The sequence below is a fragment of the Poromitra crassiceps genome, assembly GCF_964638095.1.
Source record: "Poromitra crassiceps genome assembly, chromosome: 14".
Taxonomy (NCBI): domain Eukaryota; kingdom Metazoa; phylum Chordata; class Actinopteri; order Beryciformes; family Melamphaidae; genus Poromitra; species Poromitra crassiceps.
In genome coordinates this window covers 13,671,370-13,694,886 of record NC_139633.1, presented here as the reverse complement: position 1 = coordinate 13,694,886, position 23,517 = coordinate 13,671,370, and the positions used below count along the sequence as shown (strand labels likewise).

At 46.0% G+C, this 23,517-nt stretch overlaps 2 protein-coding genes across 2 annotated transcripts in view; one reads left to right on the top strand and one right to left on the bottom strand.

The window, feature by feature from the left end:
• Positions 1–355: 355 nt before the first annotated feature.
• On the top strand, positions 356–18,125 carry adpgk2 (ADP-dependent glucokinase 2; the record flags this gene model as incomplete). Its single annotated transcript, XM_083650320.1, has 7 exons — positions 356–551; positions 2,459–2,618; positions 11,917–12,107; positions 13,261–13,357; positions 13,705–13,841; positions 14,031–14,167; positions 15,248–18,125. The coding sequence occupies 7 exons, from the start codon at positions 356–358 to the stop codon at positions 15,782–15,784; spliced, it is 1,455 nt and encodes a 484-aa protein (XP_083506446.1). The 3' UTR covers positions 15,785–18,125.
• Positions 18,126–18,844: 719 nt separating this feature from the next.
• The window catches only part of drc8 (dynein regulatory complex subunit 8), a 13,619-nt gene continuing 8,946 nt past the window's right edge, over positions 18,845–23,517 (bottom strand). The window contains exons 8-13 of the mRNA XM_083650617.1: positions 21,885–21,973; positions 21,509–21,581; positions 20,975–21,054; positions 19,603–19,645; positions 19,251–19,317; positions 18,845–19,033 (exon numbers count right to left, since the gene is read on the bottom strand). Of these exons, the coding sequence (XP_083506743.1) occupies positions 18,915–19,033; positions 19,251–19,317; positions 19,603–19,645; positions 20,975–21,054; positions 21,509–21,581; positions 21,885–21,973 (471 nt within the window). The 3' untranslated portion in view covers positions 18,845–18,914. The remainder of the gene's footprint in view (positions 19,034–19,250; positions 19,318–19,602; positions 19,646–20,974; positions 21,055–21,508; positions 21,582–21,884; positions 21,974–23,517) is intronic.

Genomic DNA, 23,517 nt, shown 5'->3' with positions numbered 1-23,517 from the left:
TTGGGAAAATAAGGATGTTTGACAGTACTTTATGGATTTACATATGCCGTTCAAAAGTCAGAGACTTCCGCCTTGGTGTATCAACAACCCCCCCCCCCCCCCCCCCCCAGTAGTAGAAGAAAATATTGAAGTTGCTCGTTTTGCACACCGGCCCAGTCCGTATACCTATAAACAGGCTTGGGCCCGTTATTATAATACATCCATGCTTGGGCCCAGAGATCCACCCACTCAAGCCTCAAACGGGAGTCTCCTTTTATCAAAACAAACCGAAACCCCCCAGCGCCCCGCCCCCCCGCAGTCAGTCGGGCAAGTGTCTGTGTTGTGTTCACAGTTCAGTAGCGAGCTAGCTATAACGATGGAGGGGGGAAGCGGGGTTTCATTCATGAAATATGGGTCTGTGTTGTCCCTGTTTGTGGTTCTGTTAGCATACTGGTTCCGCTCACCCCAGAATGCAGGCCTGGACGACCGGCTGGACACCGTGCTGTCCTCTCTGCTCCGGGCGGAGAGCAAAGTAGGGATGGATCACGTCGCCAGACCGAAAGTAGCCATTGGTAAGTGCAACTGGAGTGAGCTAACGCTAACGTTAGCTAGCTAGAGTCTGGGTTCATAATAATGTAACGCTATATATCAGGCCATGAATGATTATGAGAAGCGACGGAATTAGCTGACGTTAATGATATTTAATACAGACTAACTTAATGTTTTTAAATTTAATTTACTAATCTGCAGGAAAAGTGAGTAAAACATTGAAAGTTGATTGCTAACGAACGTTATTGAACTCTGCCAAATTTAACTTTTGGCTGATGCATGTTAATTTAACCCAACGCAAACCAAGAGGGACAAGGGGGCGGAAATAAAACCTTTTTTTATTCTTGTATTTTTTTGCTCTCTTTTTTTAACTGATAGTAGCGAGGACGTTTTCTCAGTGAGTCAGATAGTTCTGTCAAATAGAGCTAAGCCCTTTCTGAAAGACATGAGAGACAGGTTGGATGAGCTCCGCCTCCGCCACTGGGGAAATATTGCACATAAATACATAGCAAACATTACTAGAACATTACATTAGATTCAACACAAACTGAACATGGTGTACTGTTCAATAGATCATTTAGAATGAATGTTAAAAGAGAAGTGTGTGACACAAAAGTCAATTTTACACATTTTTGAATCCCAAAATAGGGCACTTAAGTGAATGAATTTGGAGTGGTTTTGTGTCTCTGGTATATGTCACTGTTTTGAGTTTGCATCCCCAAGTAAATATTGTGAAGGTGTTCCTCTTATTTTGCACACTGACTAGATTAATTCAAATGGTGTAACTAATATTGACCTTATGCCTTTTGGACCTGGATACAAACACACAAACAAACAGCAGGGTTGGACAGATATGATATCTCTACAACCTTTACTCGGGTCAGTAAACCTGTCACAGCCATGCAGTCACACCTGTTTCTCTGCAATAATATGTCATAATAATACATTTCTCTGGCATTTATTAAAGCTGGGTATAACATAACAACTAGGAATTGGCTGCTAGTCACATGAGATCCTTGTGTTGTGAATTGTAGAAGGAGCTTCAGCTCCTGCAACACACTTTAGTAGCAAACACTGGGACATTTTATCTTTTCATTTAGTTAAAAAAAACTCTTAGGCCACCTAAGTAGTAGAGTAGATCCAGGCCTGGGAGAATACAAACCAATGTGAGGACTGATCGATTTAGCCTGAACTCAAAAATATGCTCATAATGTGGAAATGACGTGAAAACCGATGCTACGCAACTCAAGGAAGTCATATATTTAAAACCTATTCAAATGAGTGTTGTGCTCCGATCTTTTGCCTCGGCTTCTCTCACAGGCAGCCTCATGCTACACATGCAGGCTTGGTGCGCCGATGCATGTTGGCTCTTATTCATGCTGAATTGACACCTGGGCTGATCTGAAGTATTTGCAGCACCGGCTGTAGTAGTTGCATGTTGAGACAGACCTTTCACTCCGCAGCCAAAATTAAATCCAAGCCTCAAATACAGTAATTGGTGACCTGCCAAAGTGGCTGGTGAAGTAAACTCAAGTTAATTGGTGACCTGCCAAAGTGGGCGGGGCTGGTGAAGTAAACAACTCAAGTTAATTGGTGACCTGCCAAAGTGGGCGTGGCTGGTGAAGTTCACTCAAGTTTTCTAGCTGGAGGTTGTGTGGATTTCTCTCTGCTCAGTTGACTTAATGGAAAATTGACATTGCGGTTTGATCTGTTCTATTATAACTACAGTGTATACCTCTGGTGATTCGCAAGATGGCTCCCCTCATTTTTCTCCTCCCCCCTTTCCTCTCCCTTTCTTCGCCTAGTCTAGGCTATTCCAAACCCCCATCCTCACCCTCTGTTGGCCCTCAGATCTTTGGAAGGTAGACGTGCTACTGGACATGTTGTTATTGTGTAATCATTCCTCTGTCTCCACTCTTTTTCCCTGCAGGTTTTGGGGGTTGTGTGGACCTGATCGTGGACGGTGTGTCGTTGCTGAATAAGATCGGCCTGCCGCCCACCGACCAGCCCCTACATCACGACTACATCGTTAACGCTCAACACCTGGCTCAGAGCTTCGCCTACTTCTTCGCACCAGGAGCTGCTGCAGAGTAAGCCCCCGTTCACACCATATGCCCAAGCAACGCTCAACCTAAGCTCAACCTATGCTGAACCCACACGTTTCATTTAGGCGTCCTTGTTAACAGGCGAGGCCGTTCACACCACCCACGCGCATGTCACGCTGAAGCCACGCTCACGCCTTGCTCAAGCGATCGTTAAGGATTCAGTCCTATTTTCCAAGCGTGACGCGTGAAGTTTGAAGCTGCCATGCATGCATGGAGTCAATGGGAGTTGTGGGCGCGTTCAAGGCACGCCGAGGAGGCGCTGAGAGGAAAAGAGAAGGCTTCTTGTGTGAACGGTTAGGTGTCAGTTCAGCTTGTGCCTGCCTCAAGCTTCTGCTCTGCCACGTTCGGCGTAGGGCAAAGTGTGTGAGTCGCCGACTCACACACTTCGCCGACAGAAATGAGGACTTGAGTCGACACTTTCAAGTGTCGGCGAGCAGTGTCTGCTACCTGGTGAAATGTCTAGTGTCGCTGACTACGTCATAGTATCGCGCAAGTCGGATTGGCTATATAGACGGCACGCGCTTGACTTCCTTGTTGTTCCCAGAGAGAGAGGAGGTGAGTTGTGTGCTGTTTATATGCGGCTGCAGCCAAGTATGTTACATCTTGCCTCCAAGGTGGTTTCACTGTGCATTTCGTTCCCTCTCTTTGCTGTCTGCTTATAGCGTTCGAGTGTCACGTGACCGTTGAACCGAGGCGAACGTCCTCTGAAGTATAAATGCAACACCATGAGCGACACTTTATTTTTCGTCTGCGACCATGTGCTGAGCGACACTTTATAATAAGTATAAATTAAGCTTAAGGGTTAGGATAATTGTTAGCCAGTTATGGTCTCGTTCAGGGAATGAACATAGGTCTACGGAATGTCCTCAAAAGTATTGGCAACACATAAACACATGAGAGAAAATGTGTTCTTGCCTTTAGCTGAGGAGGACCTCACTAACACACACACTTCCTCTCTGTTAGCTGAGGAGGACCTCACTAACACACACTTCCTCTCTGGGTCTCTACGGAATGTGTGCATTGTTTCTTGGTCTTTCTCATGTTTGTGTTCTTAGGTTTACTGTGTCTCGACCTCCTGACTTCCCCATCTCTGGTAAATCAGTAATGCTCCGTGTGTGTGTGTGTATGTGTGTGTGTGTGTGTGTGAGAGAGAGAGAGAGAGAGAGAGATTGTGTGTGTGTGTGTGTGTGTGTGTGTTGTGGAGTCTCGTCAGCCTACCCCCTGACAGGTGAGAGCAGGAGGACAGCCAGCCACCACAGTGACGTCAGAGCAGGGGGATCCCAACAGAAACGCTGTCTGGGACGCGTCATCACGGATAGGTACTTCCCCAATTATGTCCTGAATCAGTGGGACCGCTAGCAGCCGGGCGCTGTTAGGAACAGAGCGCCCGGCTGGAACAGATCCCCAATCAGTGGCCCTAGAAAAACAGACGCCGCTCTGAAGCTCACTGTGTGGCCGGTTTTCCTCCAGGTGGAAGCGCTCCTTGCTGTCGGGCGGTAAGTCAGATTTCCACTCCTCTCCCTAAACATTCTCGTGTCATAAAATGATGTTGCCTGACAGACCCTCTCTCCTCTCGTCCACAGGCACGTTACGGGAGCACTTAAACGAGGAACGGAGCCCTGGCTACGTGGTGGGGAGCAAACCCCCTCACTGGCCCCAGGCTAACCCAGCCTACTTTAGTTATATATATTTCATGGACATACCCCGATAAGGGAAGAGTTTTCATTTTGGTGAATAAAACAACGCTTCGGCGTTTAAAACTGTTTTATGTGTCTTGGATTGAATCAGAGATGCCACAAGTGGTGGAGAATGCAGGCACTCTGATTCAACGCCAACCGCACGCACCATGGAGCAAGCACAGGCTCTGGTGGCCCTAATCCAAAGCCAAACTGACCTACAGCAGGCAGTACACGAACTGATAAAAAAAATAGAGAAAGACGGCTCGACTTCCCGGGCTCCAGGAGATGTCCTCACTAAGCAGACCCCCGACGATGATATCGAGGCATACATGGAGCTCTTCGAAAGAACGGCGGTGCGAGAGGGATGGCCCGCAGCCCACTGGGGAGGCATCATCGCGCCCTTCCTCACGGGCCAGGCACAGAGGGTTTGCCGGGACATGTCCATGGGAGAGGCCCGCGACTTTGTGAAGCTGCGCACCGCCATCCTCGCCAGTTACGGCTACAGCCTTCCTGCTCGCGCACAAAGGTACCATGGCTGGAGGTACACCCCGGATCAACCGCCCCGCTCCCAAGTCGCCGATTTGCTGAGGCTCACCCAGAGTTGGCTCACCTCCACCGGGGAGCCCCCGTGGATAGAACGCCTCGTAATAGACAGATGTATCCGCTCCTTGCCGCCCGACGCCCGAAAATATGCTGCCCAGGTGAGCCCCTCATCGCTGAACGCATTGGTGGCCTTGTTAGAGAACCACCAAGTCAGCGCCGACATGATGCGCCACACGCAGAACGAGCCCCTCCGAAAGCCCGCCATAGCCGACAGACCCAGCCGAGACAGCCGACGCCGGCCACCGCCGCTACAGCCCCCGACCCAGAGGGACCCTCGTGCCCAGGCCGACCGAGTGAGTCGGCAGCTGAGGAGGTGCTATGTCTGCGGACAAGAGGACCACCTCTCCTGGTCCTGCCCCGACCGGGATGTGTCGATGCCTTCCGCCGCCGGAGACGAACCACGGCCCTCCCTCCACACCGGAGGAGCCCCTCGCCAGCAGGCGACACTGCCGGTCCGGGTGGGCCGCATCGACACCCACGCCCTCCTAGACTCCGGTAGTGTGGTGACGCTCGTGCGGGCTGACCTCGCGGAGGTCCTCACTACAGAAACAATGCCGGTGACGTGCGTCCACGGGGACGTGAAGAGCTATCCGGTCAGTTATATACGGGTCCAGACCCCGAAAGGCGACGTAAAAGTAGCCGCCGGCGTGGTGCCCAACCTCCCGGTCCCGCTCCTGATAGGCACCGACTGCCCCCTATTCAGCCGGTACTGGAGTCACGGTCGTCGGCCGGAGAAGCCCCGACGAGAGAAACCGAGGGGAAAAAGGATGGCCCGGCCGCGCCTGGCCTGCCCAGCCTTCCGGCCGGGATCAGACGGACCGCAGTCCGAAATATCAGCCGCGGAAGACGGTCCAACCCGGCCAGCCGAGTCGGACACGCCTCCTCTCGACGAGGACCCTTTCGCGGAGTTTCCGCTCCCGGACGACCCTGGACCTCCGGGCCGCGGAGAGTTTGCCTCGGCCCAGTGGGCCGATCCGAATTTGGAAGCCGGCCGCCGCGCCGTCGCTGGCATCGATGGCCAGCACTGTTCCGGGGTGAGACAAAACTTTCCACAGTTTATTGTTAAACATGGGTTGTTGTATCGAGTCGCCAAAACTCCGGGGGGGGATTTAATAGAACAATTGTTAGTACCAAAAACATACGTATCCAGAGTGTTGTATTTGGCCCACACTCACCAACTGGGGGCCCACTTAGGGGTCCAAAAAACTTATGATAGAGTGCTACGCAGATTCTATTGGCCCGGCATAAAGAAAGCCATTGAACTGTTCTGTCGTTGTTGTGGCGAGTGCCAGAAAACGGCACCCCGGCCAATGTACCGGAACCCACTGATTCCACTGCCAATCATCGAGGTCCCGTTCTCCAGGCTGGCCATGGATATCGTGGGGCCTCTCCCGAAGTCCAGCCGAGGACACCGATACATACTGGTAATAGTGGATTATGCTACTCGTTACCCTGAGGCAATACCTTTACGCACCGCTAATGCCAAAAATGTCGCTCGAGAACTGTTCCTGCTATTTAGCAGAGTGGGAATAGCGGAGCAGGTACTCACAGACCAAGGGTCCTGTTTTATGTCCAGAGTAATGACGGCGTTATACAAATGGCTGAAAATCACCCGTATCAGAACTTCTGTTTATCACCCCCAGACCGATGGACTTGTCGAGAGATTCAACCAAACCCTGAAAAAGATGCTAAAAAAGCTGATTGACGTGGACGGAAAAGATTGGGACCAACTCCTCCCATACGTGCTGTTCGCCATACGGGAGGTGCCACAGGCCTCCACCGGATACTCACCGTTCGAACTCCTCTACGGCCGAAACCCCCGTGGCCTACTCGACCTGGCCAAGGAGGCCTGGGAAAGCCAGCCCTCCCCCCTCCGGAATGTTATCGAACATGTGGAGCGGCTCCAGGAGAGAGCCAAAAAGGTCTGGCCACTGGTACGGAGTCACATGGAGGAAGCCCAGGCAGCCCAGGCGCGCACCTATAACAGGGGAGCCAAACCCCGGCAGTTCCAGGTAGGAGAGAAGGTCCTGGTGCTGGTGCCCAGCCATGACTGCAAATTCCTGGCAAAATGGCAGGGACCATTTGAAGTAACCGAGAAGGTCGGGCCAGTGAATTACCGGGTCTGTCAGCCGGGGAGGAGGAAAGGCCACCAGATATACCACATAAACATTCTGAAGCCATGGCACGACGCCGAGAGACCCGGCCCCCTAGCCCTCCTCACCCTCGCACAACCCAGGCCACCGCAGACGATCCCCGTGGACATCGGACAGGACCTGGGGCCAGAGCAACTACAAGATCTCAAGGAACTCCTAGGAAGGAGTCATGATGTTTTCTCCGAGCTGCCAGGACGGACACACGCTATCCAACACGACATTGAGACGACGCCGGGAAAAGTGGTGCGACAGCGGCCCTACCGCATCCCCGAGGCCCGGAGAGAAGCCATCCGGGGCGAAGTGAAGAAAATGCTCGAGTTGGGCGTAATAGAAGAGTCCCACAGCCCCTGGTCCAGCCCCATTGTCATTGTGCCGAAGCCAGACGGGACGCTTCGGTTTTGCAATGATTTTAGAAAACTGAATGAAATATCCACTTTTGACGCATACCCGATGCCAAGGGTAGATGAATTAATCGAGCGGCTGGGGCCCGCTCGATTCGTGAGCACCCTGGACCTCACCAAAGGCTATTGGCAGGTACCCCTAACCAGACGGGCGAGAGCCAAAACCGCATTCGCGACCCCCGACGGCCTATTTCAATACCGCGTCCTCCCCTTTGGAGTACACGGCGCCCCGGCCACATTTCAGCGACTGATGGACAGAGTCCTCCGGCCCCATCGCGCTTATGCGGCGGCATATCTAGACGATATCGTCATACACAGCAGCAGCTGGGAGCAGCACATGACACAGCTGGAAGCGGTGCTGGGAGCCCTCCGCCGAGCCGGACTCACCGCCAACGCCAAGAAATGTAAATTGGCATGGACAGAGACAAACTACCTGGGATACACCATAGGCCGGGGGTGCGTAAAACCCCAAATAACCAAAGTGGAGAGGATACAAAATTGGCCCCAGCCCAGGACGAAAAAACAAGTAAAATCCTTCCTGGGCCTGATTGCATATTATTTAAAATTTGTAAAAAATTTTGCCACCATAGCAGCCCCGTTGTATGACTTAACGCGCCAGAAGCTGCCCCACCATGTCAAATGGACGGAGGAAACAAACGCCGCATTCTGTGCCCTAAAGGAGGCGCTCTGCCGAGAGCCGGTGCTGATAGCCCCAGACTTCGCTAAGCCATTCATCCTACACACAGACGCCTCAGGAACAGGAATAGGAGCAGTGCTGGCGCAGGTAATAGATGGGGATGAACACCCCGTTACCTTTATAAGTAGAAAATTGCTTAAACATGAGAGAAACTACTCAACCGTAGAGAAGGAATGCCTGGCGGTGAAGTGGGCCATTCACTACCTACGCTACTACCTATGGGGCAGGGTATTCACCCTCATCACGGACCACGCCCCCCTAAAATGGATGGCGACGAACAAGGATAAAAATGAGCGGGTAACGCGGTGGTTCTTGGAACTTCAGAACTATAAGTTCAAAGTGGAACACAAACCAGGAAGAGAGATACCACACGCAGACGCCATGTCACGCCGAGATGAAGCAGGGGAAAGTGAAGCTCCCCGCACTGGCAGCGAGCTTAGGGGGAGGATGTGTGGAGTCTCGTCAGCCTACCCCCTGACAGGTGAGAGCAGGAGGACAGCCAGCCACCACAGTGACGTCAGAGCAGGGGGATCCCAACAGAAACGCTGTCTGGGACGCGTCATCACGGATAGGTACTTCCCCAATTATGTCCTGAATCAGTGGGACCGCTAGCAGCCGGGCGCTGTTAGGAACAGAGCGCCCGGCTGGAACAGATCCCCAATCAGTGGCCCTAGAAAAACAGACGCCGCTCTGAAGCTCACTGTGTGGCCGGTTTTCCTCCAGGTGGAAGCGCTCCTTGCTGTCGGGCGGTAAGTCAGATTTCCACTCCTCTCCCTAAACATTCTCGTGTCATAAAATGATGTTGCCTGACAGACCCTCTCTCCTCTCGTCCACAGGCACGTTACGGGAGCACTTAAACGAGGAACGGAGCCCTGGCTACGTGGTGGGGAGCAAACCCCCTCACTGGCCCCAGGCTAACCCAGCCTACTTTAGTTATATATATTTCATGGACATACCCCGATAAGGGAAGAGTTTTCATTTTGGTGAATAAAACAACGCTTCGGCGTTTAAAACTGTTTTATGTGTCTTGGATTGAATCAGAGATGCCACAGTGTGTGTGTGTGAGATTGTGTGTGTGTGTGTGTGTGTGTGTGTGTGTGTGTGTGTGTGTGTGTGTGTGTGTGTGTGTGTGTGTGATGTAGGAGTGTGTGTTGCTTGAGAAACAAACAACCAATAGCAAATGTAAAGCTGTTGCTGCATTAACTGCATAACACCCCCCTCAGGCTCTTGCACTCGTGGCTCATTCCCTCCCCCCACACACACCCCTGCTCCCCCCCCCCCCCCACACACACACACACACCCACATTCCACCGTGACGAAGCAGGGGGGAAGAGATTACTTGACAAATACAAATACACACATAATAAACACACACACACACAATTTTTTTCACTTTTGCTTCACACAAAGAAAATACAGCGTACTAATACTGTGTCTTTCTATCTCTCGCTGTTGGTTTTTAGTGTTTATTTTTATTTATTTATTTTTTATTCTTTTTTTATTGTTCTTCAGCATGGTATACAGAGCACCTGATACATTATTACTATTATTTTCTTGTGTCATAGTGTTATATCATTCATACATACATACATCCAATCATACCCCTGCGTTCCCCTCCCCACTCCCCCCTCTCTCTCAATTCCCATGTATGCATATTGACAGTTGTATTTAGTACCACACATTTCCTTATGCTCTTCTCCATACATCTACTTAGTCATCTCTATATCAACTCAATGTTTTTTATATTAATTAACAAAAATAAATCATAACATGTACATATCTGTAGCTATTAAACCTTGAACTAAGGGATTCCTTGCCCTGCACAATCTCTTATACAAAGTCTGCTCTAATTGGCGCTATATACTCGATCCAATTTTCCCAAATTCCTTTAAACTTATCCTGTTGCAGTCTGATAGAATAAGTCAGCTTCTCCATCACATATATATCATGCATTACTTCAATCCAATCATCCACCCTAGGTGCTTCGGCCTTCAGCCATTTCCTGGTAATCGCTTTCTTACTTGCAATTAACATGATTCTAAATATATGTTTGTCTCCTAATCGCACAAGCACTTGGTCTACTTTCCCCAAGTATAATACCTCAAATGAGAGTGGAAGATTCACTTTGGTTATTTCATCCATACATTTCTTTAACTCTTGCCAGTAACCTTTTAGAATAGGGCAGTCCCAGAATACATGGAAATGGTCAGCTCTGTCTGCTCCACACATTCTCCAGCACCTTGTGTTTTGATTTTCTTTATTTTTTTCTGTGCAGGAGTTAAAAAATATCTTGTGATATTTTTCCATCCATGTTCTCTCCAAGATGAGGAGCATGTTGTTTTCCACTGTTGCTCAAATACCTCTTCCCATTCCTCCACTGTCATCTCAACAGTTGCTTCTCTCTCCCATTTCTCTTTTATATATATTGTGTCACTGCCCTTCAAATCTTCCACTCTCATATATAAATTCGAAATTAATTTTCTTCCCAAGTTTGATTCATGTGCCGAGGTAAACATATTAATTATTCCCAATTCTGATCCATCTAGATTCCCCTCTCTCATTGTTTGCTCTATATAATGTCTTAATTGCAAATACCTATAAAAATCCTGATTAGCCAAGCCAAATTGATCCTTCCCTTCTTGAAAACTTTTAATATTCCTATTCTTCAGTAACTCCCAGTGTGGTTTTTAGTGTTTAATTGTGTGACAGGCCATGCAGATCATTAATTATCTATGCTGCTTTACTCCTGTCATTCTCTCTCCATTGTCTGTCCTCATATTTGATACCCTATGGTGATGACTGCTTCCTGTCCTGTGACAACAGCACCCGTGCCCGCTGTGTGTAGCTAACAGCTAAAGGCAACAGGCCAGCAAGCTCACCTGAGTACCAACACTGGGCTGTGAAAAACAGGGAGATTTTCTGGTGTGGTAGAAGTTCCCCTCTGTGCGTCCATAGAGACGCTGCATGAAATAGGCTACGCCCATCACAGGGGAAAGCTCTCCATTCACTTCCATACACCAGCGTCATTTTCCTTGAATTAAACATAGCTAAAAGCTGTTGTGTGGTGGGGCTGCGCAGACAACAACTGTAAAAGGAATCGCCAATTAAAGTTTTTTTGTACTCCCGAGAAAATAAAGGAAGCCATTGAGAATTGGCGAGAAGAAAAATGTGGATCTAGCTGTCAAAGAACTAAGTTGGAGTGTTCATCTTCCGTATATATGATCTTTGTGTGCAACACGTGACATAGGAGAACGCCAGGATTGGGGGGGAGTTTGTGTTTTCCCCCGTTTTGGGTGTGGTTTCTGAATGATGACGCGCTCCGCAGTGTCTCTATATTGATCAAAAAGCTTGCTCCCGAATCATTCCTATACACATGCTGTTTAAATAATTAGCTTATAGTGATCAATACTCCGCTTACAGTGATCATTTTGGGCCTTATCCCACCTGAGAATGGAAAACATATTTAAAACTACAGTAATTTGATTATCTTTTTACTTACAAACTGCCAAAAATGAGCCAACGAGATACAGCAGCGATACTCTGTGCATGTCTGTCTGTATATGGAGAGATCGCGGCATCTCTGTCTGTGGAGAGATGGTGGCGTCTCTGTCTATGTGAAGCCAGCTGTGTTTGACTTTATATGTACTGTATTCAAGTAATACATACAGTATACAAATGTCAATTAGATGGTAATCTGCATGAGAAATAAACATTGTTTCACCATCTTTCTCTGTTCCTGTCCTCTTGCAGGCGTTTTGTGATGAACGACACCCTTTTTAGCGAGCTGGTTGAGGCGTCCCGTGAGTTGCCTGGCAACAGGTGGGCGGTAGGCGGCAACGCCCCAGTAATGGCCGGGCGCATGGCAACCGAGGGATGTGACGTGTTGCTAGGGGGAAGTTTCAGCCCCGACTTCACTGACGTCCTGTCCCAGCACATCACAGGTACAAACACAACCACACACAGACAAGTCATACTCTGATCAAATGTCAAGTGTGGGCAGAGATGGGAAGTAAGTAACTAAGTACAAATACTTTGTTACTGTACTTAAGTAGGACTTTTGGGCGGCTGGTAGTGCTAAAGCTGTAGTATTGGAATGTGAATTATATGTTTGTTGTTTTGTTTTTCTTTCTTTCTGTGTCTGAAAATTGCAAAATAAAATGTACGGTATATAATTTTTAAAAAGTAGGACTTTTGGGTATCTGTACTTTGAGTATTTATTTTTCTGACAACTTTTTACTTTTACTCCCTACATTTTAACACAAATACCTGTACTTTCTACTCATTACATTTTCAAAACAGGCTAGTTACTTTTAGTTTTTAATGCATGACAGACACAAATGATGTAACTGTTCTTCTACTCAAGTAAAGAATGTGTGGGTCATCCATCGTCATACAAGCCGTGCACACCTGAGAAGTCTTGTGGCAGATGCGTAGGTGGACTAGATGCACTTGGAAGAAGAAGGGACACCCGCACACTGTCTTGCTCAAATAGGAGTTTAATACAAGGTTTCGGTACAAGACCTTTTTCGAGTATATATGCTGACAGTAGGGCTGGGTATTGGCAAGGACCTCACGATACGATACGTATCACGATAAGATATACGATTGTATCACGATACATTGCGATACAATACCTATTGCGATATATTGGAATACTCTACATAATTTATAGAAAATTTTAAAATAGAGCTAAAAATACAACACGATGTGTACCTCCCAGCTAGTGTAAAAATATGTACATCACTTTATATTGATAACTTAGTGGACAAATTTAGTTGAAACTACTGAGTGTTGAGTGTCTTACTGAACGCACTGAAATAAAAAGTATTCTTATTGTGTCACTGAACACACGGATGTGCAAAAAAATCGATATGGCGATATATCGCGATATTTTTCTGAAATATCGATACAGTATTGCGGAAAAAAGTATTGCGATATATTGCCGTATCGATTTTATTGCGCAGCTCTAGCTGACAGGTGAAATATGAGAATGTGGGTCACTAAAATAAGTCTCTTCTCACACCCTTATGACCTTCCTGGATCTCCAATTTCATCCTTTCCTACCTTCTTCCTCACCGACCTCTGTCTCTCCAGTGGCAGGTAACATAGTGGAGGAGCCAGACATTCATCTGATCCTGGAGTATCCATCTGGCGCCAGCTGGGGGCACTATACCTCTCGCAGAGCCAACAGGTGTGTGTGTGTGTGTGTGTGTGTGAGTGTGTGTGTGTATGCATGCACACATACCTGTAGCTGTTTGCAAGTTTTTATATTTCAACACCATGCACCATAAGTTCAAATAAATATTTTGGGGTAATGGACAGGGCACATGTGAATGTATATGTAAAAAACAACTGTGTAATATATTTGAAGATGGATTGAAATAATTCATGTGAAGTAAGGTGTGTGTGTGTGTGTGTGTGTGTGTGTCTGTGTGTGTGTGTGTGTGTGTGTGTGTGTGTGTGTGTGTGTGTGTGTCCGTCTGTGCGTGCGTGTGTGTGTGTGTGTGTGTCGTGCATGCGTGCGTGTGACCTCTAAAGGTACATAGTCCATAGTGATGACCATAACCCCTACCTGGCCTCCATGGAAGACTTTGCTGAGAAACTTGGTGACTTTAATCCCGATCTGCTGGTGGTGGGTGGGCTGCAGATGATGGACAGCTTCCCCTTCCAGTCAGGTGAGAGTAAAATGGTGACATAGCCTTTCAGTTAGGGCTAATTTGGGACTTTAGTGTGCATTTGTTTTGTCTTTCTTCTCTGTCCCTCCCTTTCTTTTGTCATCCCTCCCTCCTTATCTGTCTCATCTCTACCTCTCTCTTCTGTCCTCTTTTTTTCTTCACTCCCTATTCTCTCTCTCTCCTCTCCAGGTGAGCGTGAGGCTCTCCTCTCCCGCCTGGCCACCCTCCTGACCTCCTCTTCTCCGCGGATTGGCATCCATTTTGAGATGGCCAGTTTTGTGGAAGAGGACCTAATGGAGGACCTCCTTCGCCTCGTCATCCCCCATGTATGTATGAGACTGAGCAAATCAACACATTCACTCATTCATATATGTGTTGCTTATAATGACACGAGACTGGGAATGAGGATAGATGATGATAGACAGTGATTGTGCACGGGGAGGGAAAATATATGATCTGTCTGGCAAAATGGAAAAGGAGCAGTCTAATTTAAAAATGGCACATGATGCCTTGCCTGTGAAGTATCTGTCAGTTAGTTTGAAACTAGTCATTTAATCAATGTAATCATTTGTTTAAATGTCAGGAAAATCCATCAAATGGACATTTGTAAACAAAGAACAGTTTTATATGCACTGTAAGGTGACCTTGTGTGTCTTGAAAGGCGCCTCAAAATAAAATATTATTATTATTATTAACTTGAGTTTGACTCAACATTCATAACATAACATATTGCCTGAATGGGTGCAGCATATTTAGGTGCATTGTTTTATTTTGTACATCGCTTTCGTATCCCTTTTGGATGTTGGTGATGTCCTCTAGCTGTACTGCAAAGTGGAAGTGGAAAGATTACCCTTTTCTTTCAGAAATAATGGACAATGATGGTAAGAAAACTACCACTACTGCTAAGGACAATATAAAGTAAAAAAAGAAGAAGAAGAAAATCTATTTTTATAGAGACGCAAAGTGAACGTCACTTCCTGCTTCAGCACTGTACCAGAGATTTTCTTCCTCAATTTATTTTCCCCATAGACATTTCGTAAAATGCTTATAAAAATAGTTTTACTTGGTCAAACCAAATGGTTCAGCTATATTTAGAAACAGGAGAGACCATAGAACATTTCACTCGGACCAAAAAAAACAAAACATAGGAAAAATATTTCCTGTTTCTAAATATATCTGAACGGTTTGGTTTGAACAAGTAAAACAAATTTTATAAGCATTTTACGAAATGTCTATGGGAGAAAATGGCGGATGAAAATCTCTGGTACAGTGCTGAAGCAGGAAGTGACGTTCCACTTTAACTCTCTATTACATGCATGTGGGTTTGTATGTGTGTGTCTTTGTCATTTTGTCCAGTAGAGTATGTTTGTATATCTATATCAGTTGTATGACTCTGCTCCCCCCAGGCGGACTCTTTGGGGATGAATGAACAGGAGCTTCCCAACCTCCTCAGCCTGCTTAAAGGCACCAATGTCACGGTTCTGTCCGACCCCAACCCCCGCGTGGCTACCGTCCTCGACCAGATGAGGGAGCTCTATCGCCTCGTCAACCAGCGGCACCGGGACACCCGGGACACCACCAAGCCTCTGAGCCGGCTGCACGTCCACACACTGGCCTTCCAGGCCATGATCGTCACGCGTGGCTCCCAGTGGAAGAACACCATGTCGGCCACCGCCAAGGCCTCGCTCACCGCTAACCGCCACGTCTGCGGCTCTCCCCACATCGACCCCAGCAAGGCGCGCCTCATCATGGACGACTCGTTCTCCATCAGCCGACAGGAGGGCAGCCAACGGATCCCTCTGCAGGAGACCCGGCCGGTCAGCTGTTGGGACGAGGACGACTACCAGATCTGCGTGGCGCCGGTGCTGGTCTGCACCGAGGTTTACCAAACGGCAGGAGGAGGGGACAACATCTCAGCCGCCGGACTGGTGCTGCAGATCTAGTGAAGGAAACGGAATGGTCTTATCTGTGTATGATGCTAACTAGATGTTAGCAACCAATGTGGCTACGGAAAATGACTTGATCTAGGTATGATGTAAAATGGCCGTTGATGGCTAAAGCAGCTACTGCTAAGACTAGTGGTAGGCCAGCCACACTGGCAGCTAATGCCCAGGATGAGCATACAAGGAAAAGTGATTGATGTCACTCATAGGAGTCGGATGTTGGAGTACAGTGATTTGGTCGTCGGGTTAGACAGCTTTGGTAATCCAAAATAGCAGTTGTGTAAATTGAGCACAGTCTTATCCTAACCAGCATTGCTATAGTAAATTCCCAGTGAACACACACACACGCATTCAGTACCACTAACACCTCTGCCAAGTCATTGTAGTTCATTCTCTGGTTGGTGATTTGAATGACTTGTCCTTCTCTATTTCTCCAAGGCAGCGTGAACCTTTAGGAGAGGTAGCCTTGAGTCTGGATGAGATACAGAGGGACAGGCATGGTTAAAGCCATACAGACACCAGGATTGTGGCTTTACTGAAAATGCCGAATGCCCCCAAACAATTGTCTCCAGTTCCTTCATAGAACATTTATTAGCTCCAACCAGCAGAGTTTTGCCCGTCACTGCTTTGCTGCCTTTGCAACAGCTGTATTTCCAGGTGGAGCCAACCTGAGGCCTAGAGAAGTTACGAGTGCCACAGCTCTTTCAGTTGGAATGCTCTACTACACCACCTCTTCCCTCTCCTGTTTCATTCCTCTCTCAAAGGTAAAGGACACTTAAGCTAGAGGGGGTTTGGTTTAGAAGGTTTGGAGCATCTCACAGACTCCTGAAGTGATCAGCTCCTGTCATCCAGATGGAACCTTCCCATAACACGTGAACAGTTAGCATTCTGCTTCTGGTTTGATTTGTGCATAAGAGTGTCATTCCTCTGTGTTTCAGTTGCAGTGCAATAGTACAAAACCGGTGTCCAGTGACCACGTCTGTAGCTGGGTATGATGTCACAAGTTTCTCCTCCACCTCCATCCTCCTTTTCACGCATTTCTATCCTCTATTGTCTGTTTCTTCCTTATTTCTCCCTCTCATCTATTAAACTGTGTTTGATCCATCTGTCTTTGCCCCATCTAAAGCTCTTTAAGGACCAAATAAGCAGTGTGTGGACTGTCGCAAACAAGGGCAATGGGACAGGGAGAGGAGTCGGTCTGGTAGCTGGTTCTCACGTATTATGGCTGGATATACTGGAACAGAAAGTCAGATTTCTTTTTCTTCAGACATTTTGCATGATTGAACAAGGTTGAGAAAGAGGGGTTAGCAATTAGCAATAGCATGCAACATGACTGTGAGATTGACCCATGGTGTTTAACCTTCATCTCAGTCATCAGTAGGATTAGAAGACAGACTTCTAAAATCCAGCTCATAAAAAAAGTTCCCGTGCGTGCGTGCATGTGTGTGTTTTTTTGCTGGTGGTCAGGCCCTGTCCCAATGCCCATTTCACTTGACACACACTCATTCCAAACCACTACTTTGTGAATTCCTGCCTCTCTTGAAGTAAAATGGAAATAGTATGCAGAGGGGGGCCATGTCATTGTCCCATTCAATTTCTTTCAGGGTTGGCATCAGTTCCATTTGATGCTGGCCACTTCAGAAAGCGACTTTTAATCATTAATAATAATTAAGAGAAAAAAATATGTTTTAACTACATCTCTGTTTGGCTTAAATGGGATTGATGCCAAGACTCCACTATTTTCTAGTTTCCTCACTGTTAACAAATCAAAACATTCCATCATTACTCCAACTTCTCAGTTATTCTCCACTAAGAAATAATTCTTCAAAATTACACCTTGATTTTTAAGTATTTTCGCTCACCTAGACAATTTATCCCATTTATACAGTTAAAGTTAAACTGTTGATGCTGCTCTTTGGTTATGCAGAGGACAAATGAGTCATTTTGTTCCCTTTCTTTTGAATTTAAGCATTTAGTGGGGGGGAAATGGGCGGCACATTTAGTTTTAATGCATTGCAGTGTGATTCTTTTCTTTCTATCAGGCTTGCATGTCTGTCTTTTTATTTTCTCATCATGTCTTTGTATTCCTGCAGTGATTTGAAACCAGGAATAACGGGTCTTGTTGTTTTTTTTACTGTGAATTGAAACTGTTTCGAGTAGAACTTCCGCATGCGCTCATGCTCTGATGGAGAGCTGCTTGTGTGTGCTGCTGCATTGCCACATAAATATCTTAAGTTATAGATATTTCACCGTGTCATCCATGTTCCAAAGCTGTGTTGAACTGTTTCATGCATGATGTCAGATTGTGTATTTAATGCAAGATCGTTTAAGATAAAATCCTATGCTGATAAAAGACCTATTGCTTTATTTATTATTTATTTATGTAATAATTTACCTTCATAACCAGCACAGAATGGCAGCAGACTTGAGCAAACTACTTTTATTGAGGCAAATACTTGATTTGTTCTCTTGTAAGTGATTTCCAGCAAATTCCATCAAACTCTCAAGCGTGTAAAACATGAAGATGTAATGTCATTTTATTTTATTTGAGTATTGATGGGCTGCTGTCCACCTAGTTACTGACTGGGACGATGCATCATGACAAACGGTAGAAACATTTCATTTGTTTGACATCATTGTTATGTAGTGGAGAGTGACATGATAACAAGCAGAATCAGTAACAGAGACAGCCAGGCACTTTAGCACCAAGGAGAGTCTGAACCAAAGACACTTGGGTGACAAAGTCTTTATAGTAGATGAGGTTCTTCACTGTGTCAGTGTCTACATGTCAGTCTCTATGGTCATCATGCTGACAAAGTCTTTATAGTAGATGAGGTTCTTCACTGTGTCAGTGTCTACATGCTGACAAAGTCTTTATAGTAGATGAGGTTCTTCACTGTGTCAGTGTCTACATGTCAGTCTCTATGGTCATCATGCTGACAAAGTCTTTATAGTAGATGAGGTTCTTCACTGTGTCAGTGTCTACATGTCAGTCTCTATGGTCATCATGCTGACAAAGTCTTTATAGTAGATGAGGTTCTTCACTGTGTCAGTGTCTACATGTCAGTCTCTATGGTCATCCTGCTGACAAAGTCTTTATAGTAGATGAGGTTCTTCACTGTGTCAGTGTCTACATGTCAGTCTCTATGGTCATCATGCTGACAAAGTCTTTATAGTAGATGAGGTTCTTCTCAGGGTCGACGGCTGCCGACAGCATCTCGTCCATCTCCTGCTGAGTGAAGGGCTCGCCTGGGTCACATCACATTGTTTTTTTATTAGAATTTATTTACAAAATAAAAACACAAGCAAACATAAAGAAAAGACCACATAGCAGCATTCAAACGCACAACTCCACACACTTTGTAGTGGTTTTGTGGCAAGTGAGGGGGCTGTTTGCAGGATGGTGGGCTACCCTTCAATGCAAAATCCATTCATTTTTTACAGTGTGTGGAGTAAGACACTTTACCTTCCTGTGTCATGTACTTTGCCAGCTCCTCAGGCTCCAAGTGTCCTTTCTTCTCTTGGTCCAGAACCTGGAAACAGAGTGTTTTGGATTTTTTACCCCCCATCAGTAACTTTATGTCATGCTATTACTATTATGACTCTGTTCACAGTGTGTTGCTCTCAGTGACTCAAAGCCAAACCCTGATAAAAAAAACTCCTCCCCTTAAAGACACATGGCCCGCATGAGTACTTGTGGGTTACAGTTAGCTCACTGATTGGATTAGCGATCCTTAACATTTCACAGCCAGTTGATAATTCAGAGAGGCAAATGTTACATTGACATAGCAAGTGTACAGAGTGAGTAGCAGTCTCACCTCAAAAGCCTGGAGCAGGAGGTCCTCAGGGATGGGACGGAACCTAACATGCACACACACACACATACACACACACTGCACCATTAGTGTCTATCAACTGTATTAGGTGGAGTAACCCCTACACTCTTAGTTTATTGGGGTTCTATATAAAACTTAATGTTCTATATAATTTACCAAAGAACCCCATGTCTAAAAAGGTTCTATACAATTTCTGTAAGAGAACAAAGAACCCTTCAAACAACCCTTCTTCTCAAGGTGTCAACTGATTGGTGGACCCCAAAGGGGTTGAAGGCTTTGACTAGAACGTTAGAAAGTAACACAGCCAAATACAACAATTTACACAATTCCATCTCTTGCCACCCTCAGCACCTACCTTCCCGCGCCCTTGCATACTCATGATCCCATACAGAGTCTGGAAGTGTTTATTTCCACTTCATGCCTGGTGGCCGCACTGAGAACACCCAAAACTCCACAAAAGGTTCATGACTGTAACATCTCAGCTGGCTGTGGTTTTGTCTCTCGTAACCCCCTGCTCATGTCCCTGTGGGGGTGAGACCCAAGTAGCCGTGTTTCAGCTGGAATCAAACCAGCCACCCGCATCTTCAGCGTCTCTGTGCGGCCGACCTATCCATCGCTCCACCAGTTCCCCTTCGCTCTCACAACTCTTCTCCGGGCGCTTTTATCTTTTTACTCTGGTTGTCACCATTCAAAACTGACTGAGGCTTGAACCTACGACCTCAAAACAGACTGTGCATCAAACCCACGACCAACTCCTTGAGCTATCAGGTCAGACTTATCCAGACAGCTTTTCTCAGAGCTTTTCAGTCTTTCGTCTGGGTGTCAACCTTCAAAATCTATGATTGACCGGGGATCAAACACACAACCTCTAGACTTCCACACAGCTGTCATTCTCTGCGCGCCACTGAGTCACACAAGCTCAAGTCATTTCTGTCAAAGCTCTTCAGTCTTCACTTAGGAAGTTGTTCTTCAAAATAAAAGCTTTCACTGAGGCTCAAACCCACAACCTCAAAACTGACTACGCCGCAAACCCACAACCAACTGTTTGAGCTACCAGGTCAGACTTCTACTGACAGGTTTTCCCAGAACTTGTCAGTCTTTCATCCGGGTGTCAACCTTCAAAATCTGGGGCTCAAACACAGAACTTCTAGACTTTCACACAGTTGTCAATCTCTGTGCACCACTGAGTCCTAAAAGGCAAGTTGTTCCTGTCAACCTCTAGACTTCCACACAGTTGTCATTCTCTGCACACCACTGAGTCTTACATGATCAAGTCATTTTGAAAATTTCAAAATTTCCAAGTCAAAGTGGCAGCAGCCCATAATATTTAGGAGTGATGTTAGAGGAGTCTTACTTGTGCTCCATCAGGACTTTGGTCATGGTTGGGAGGAACCTCTCAAAGTGGATGTATCGGTCTGTGCGGTCCTCCTCCACCTGGTGGCACAGGACAGTTGCGATACATTTTCTCCTAAACTACATTGATCCTTTAACAACAAGTTCAGAATGTTGGAGCATAACTCACAATGGACTGCTCATAACTTCACCTTCAAAGGCAAGATTTAAAAAAATACATCTTTATCTCTATCTTCTGTCTCTGCCATTCACATACAGTATGTAAGCCTAACACTTCACTTGAGCTACAACATGTAAATACTATGTAAGTGCTATATTCAACATCACCGAGATTAAATGTCATTATGGCAGTGCCATGACATCACCATGAGCTGTTTATTATTATCAAATTCCTCCAGCAGGTAGACAGAATGACAGATATCATCTGAAAAATCACTAGCTAACTACTTGAGAATTCTTCATTCCCTCCAACATCATTCAGTACATTGACTGGCTGCTGTTTTGGCTGACTGGTTCATAAAAATACAGTTCTGACCTCAGATATAATGTCATGCAGCTCTGCCTCAGTGGGGAAGCAGCCGAGGGAGCGGATGATCGTGCCAATCTCCCTGGGAAACAAACGCACGACAGACAGTGAACAGGGCAGCTTTGGCGTATATTATAACATCATTACAAATTACCCTACATACATAATTATATAACTATAGATAAAGCTGACATAAACTTGGTATGAAGGTTAGTCAAGTCTTTTGTTGACTAGGCCAATAATATAACTAAAACTATTTTATTAGCGTGTTTTTGAAAACTATGGATTGGGTTCTTTGGCTTTCCCAAAAAAGCACATTAACCAGCCTGGGTCCTAGCAGGAGGAGAACGTTTGGGAACCACCACAGTATACTGCGTGAACTCACCTGACATCCACTGTTTTGTTGGACTCGTGGTCAAACACTTCAAAAGCTGCACTGATCTTCATATGGATGTCTGACAGTAGGCCTATGGCCTCTGATACACAGACAGACAGACAGAGAGACAGACAGGCAGGTAGGCAGACAGACAGACAGACAGACAGACAGGCAGACAGACAGGCAGACAGACAGACAGACAGGCAGACAGACAGGCAGGCAGACAGACAGACAGACAGACAGGCAGGCAGACAGACAGACAGACAGGCAGACAGACAGACAGACAGGCAGGCAGACAGACAGACAGGCAGGTAGACAGACAGACAGACAGACAGGCAGGTAGACAGACAGACAGACAGACACACACACAGACAGACAGACAGACAGACAGACAGGGGAAACCAGGAATTCAGATAAGGAGACAATCAGCCAGTTAATGAGCAAAAGACTTGGTGAATCATGAATGAGTGGAAGAAGTCATTTGTTGCTTTGTTTTGTTGTTGTACTGTGCAAATAAATCAAATCAAATTTGATCCCAGAATTTATATTATTATTATGATATTATGATAGCCTGATATTGCTGTTTGACATAATGTACTTCTGACTACACAAAATAGACGAGATTATAAAAGGTAGCCTATGCCTGAAGGCATTTATTAGTTTCTGACTCTGGGAGTGGGAAAAACGGTCAAATTCACCAAAACTGTATCTGATCTATCTCTCTAACCAGATCACACACGTTTAGGCTATTTTGATAACTAATAACTAATAACATCATAGCTTTTTTAAATTCCATTCACTGAGCCCCCCCACCACCACCACCACAAACACACACACACACACACTTTGAAAACCTCTGGTCTAAGCAGTAACATTAAGTGACGACATTGCTATACTCCTCAAATAGCTATTTCATAATGGCGCTATCTGACGCGATATTAAATACAACACATACCTGCACTGTCGTTGTCCTCCGCCATGCTTCTTGTTTACCATCTGTTGCCTAGAAACGGACTGGTGTCGTCACCACTGAAGGGAAGCTATTGTGGGGGTGAGAACCAGAGGGGCGTAGTGACATTTGACCAACTTTAGCATACTGCCTTGAGTTTATTCAATTCAATCTTTAATAATATGAAAACGTCCTAAACAGGTGGACGACAAATTACAATTTAGGATGCAAGTTAGTGAACATAATTTTGTCATTCATTTGGAAACTAAAGAGTATTTTTCTATCTTTATTTTATTTGGGGAAAGTTTTGGTTTTTGATTAACTGTGGATTCGTTTAGAATTCACAGTAGATGAGCTCATCAAGAGCTTTCATTTATAGAACTCATTTTCACCCACAACGCCCATCTGCGTTTTCACCCCTCCATATTTTCCGGACTGACATGAATTATTTGATTACATGTATGTAAACAATAATAAGAAGAACCAAATCTTCATGAATCACTATGGGGGGTGGGAATCTTTTTTTAAACATTTTATCTCAAATAAAGTTTGTTTAGAAAATCCTTGTATTCCTTGTTATTACACAAGGTCTATTGCAGCTATTATTCAGCCACATCAACAGGACTTTGTTAATATTTTCGTGAGATCCAAAACAAGCATTGTGCCACATCTTAAGAGACAGAGAGAGAAACA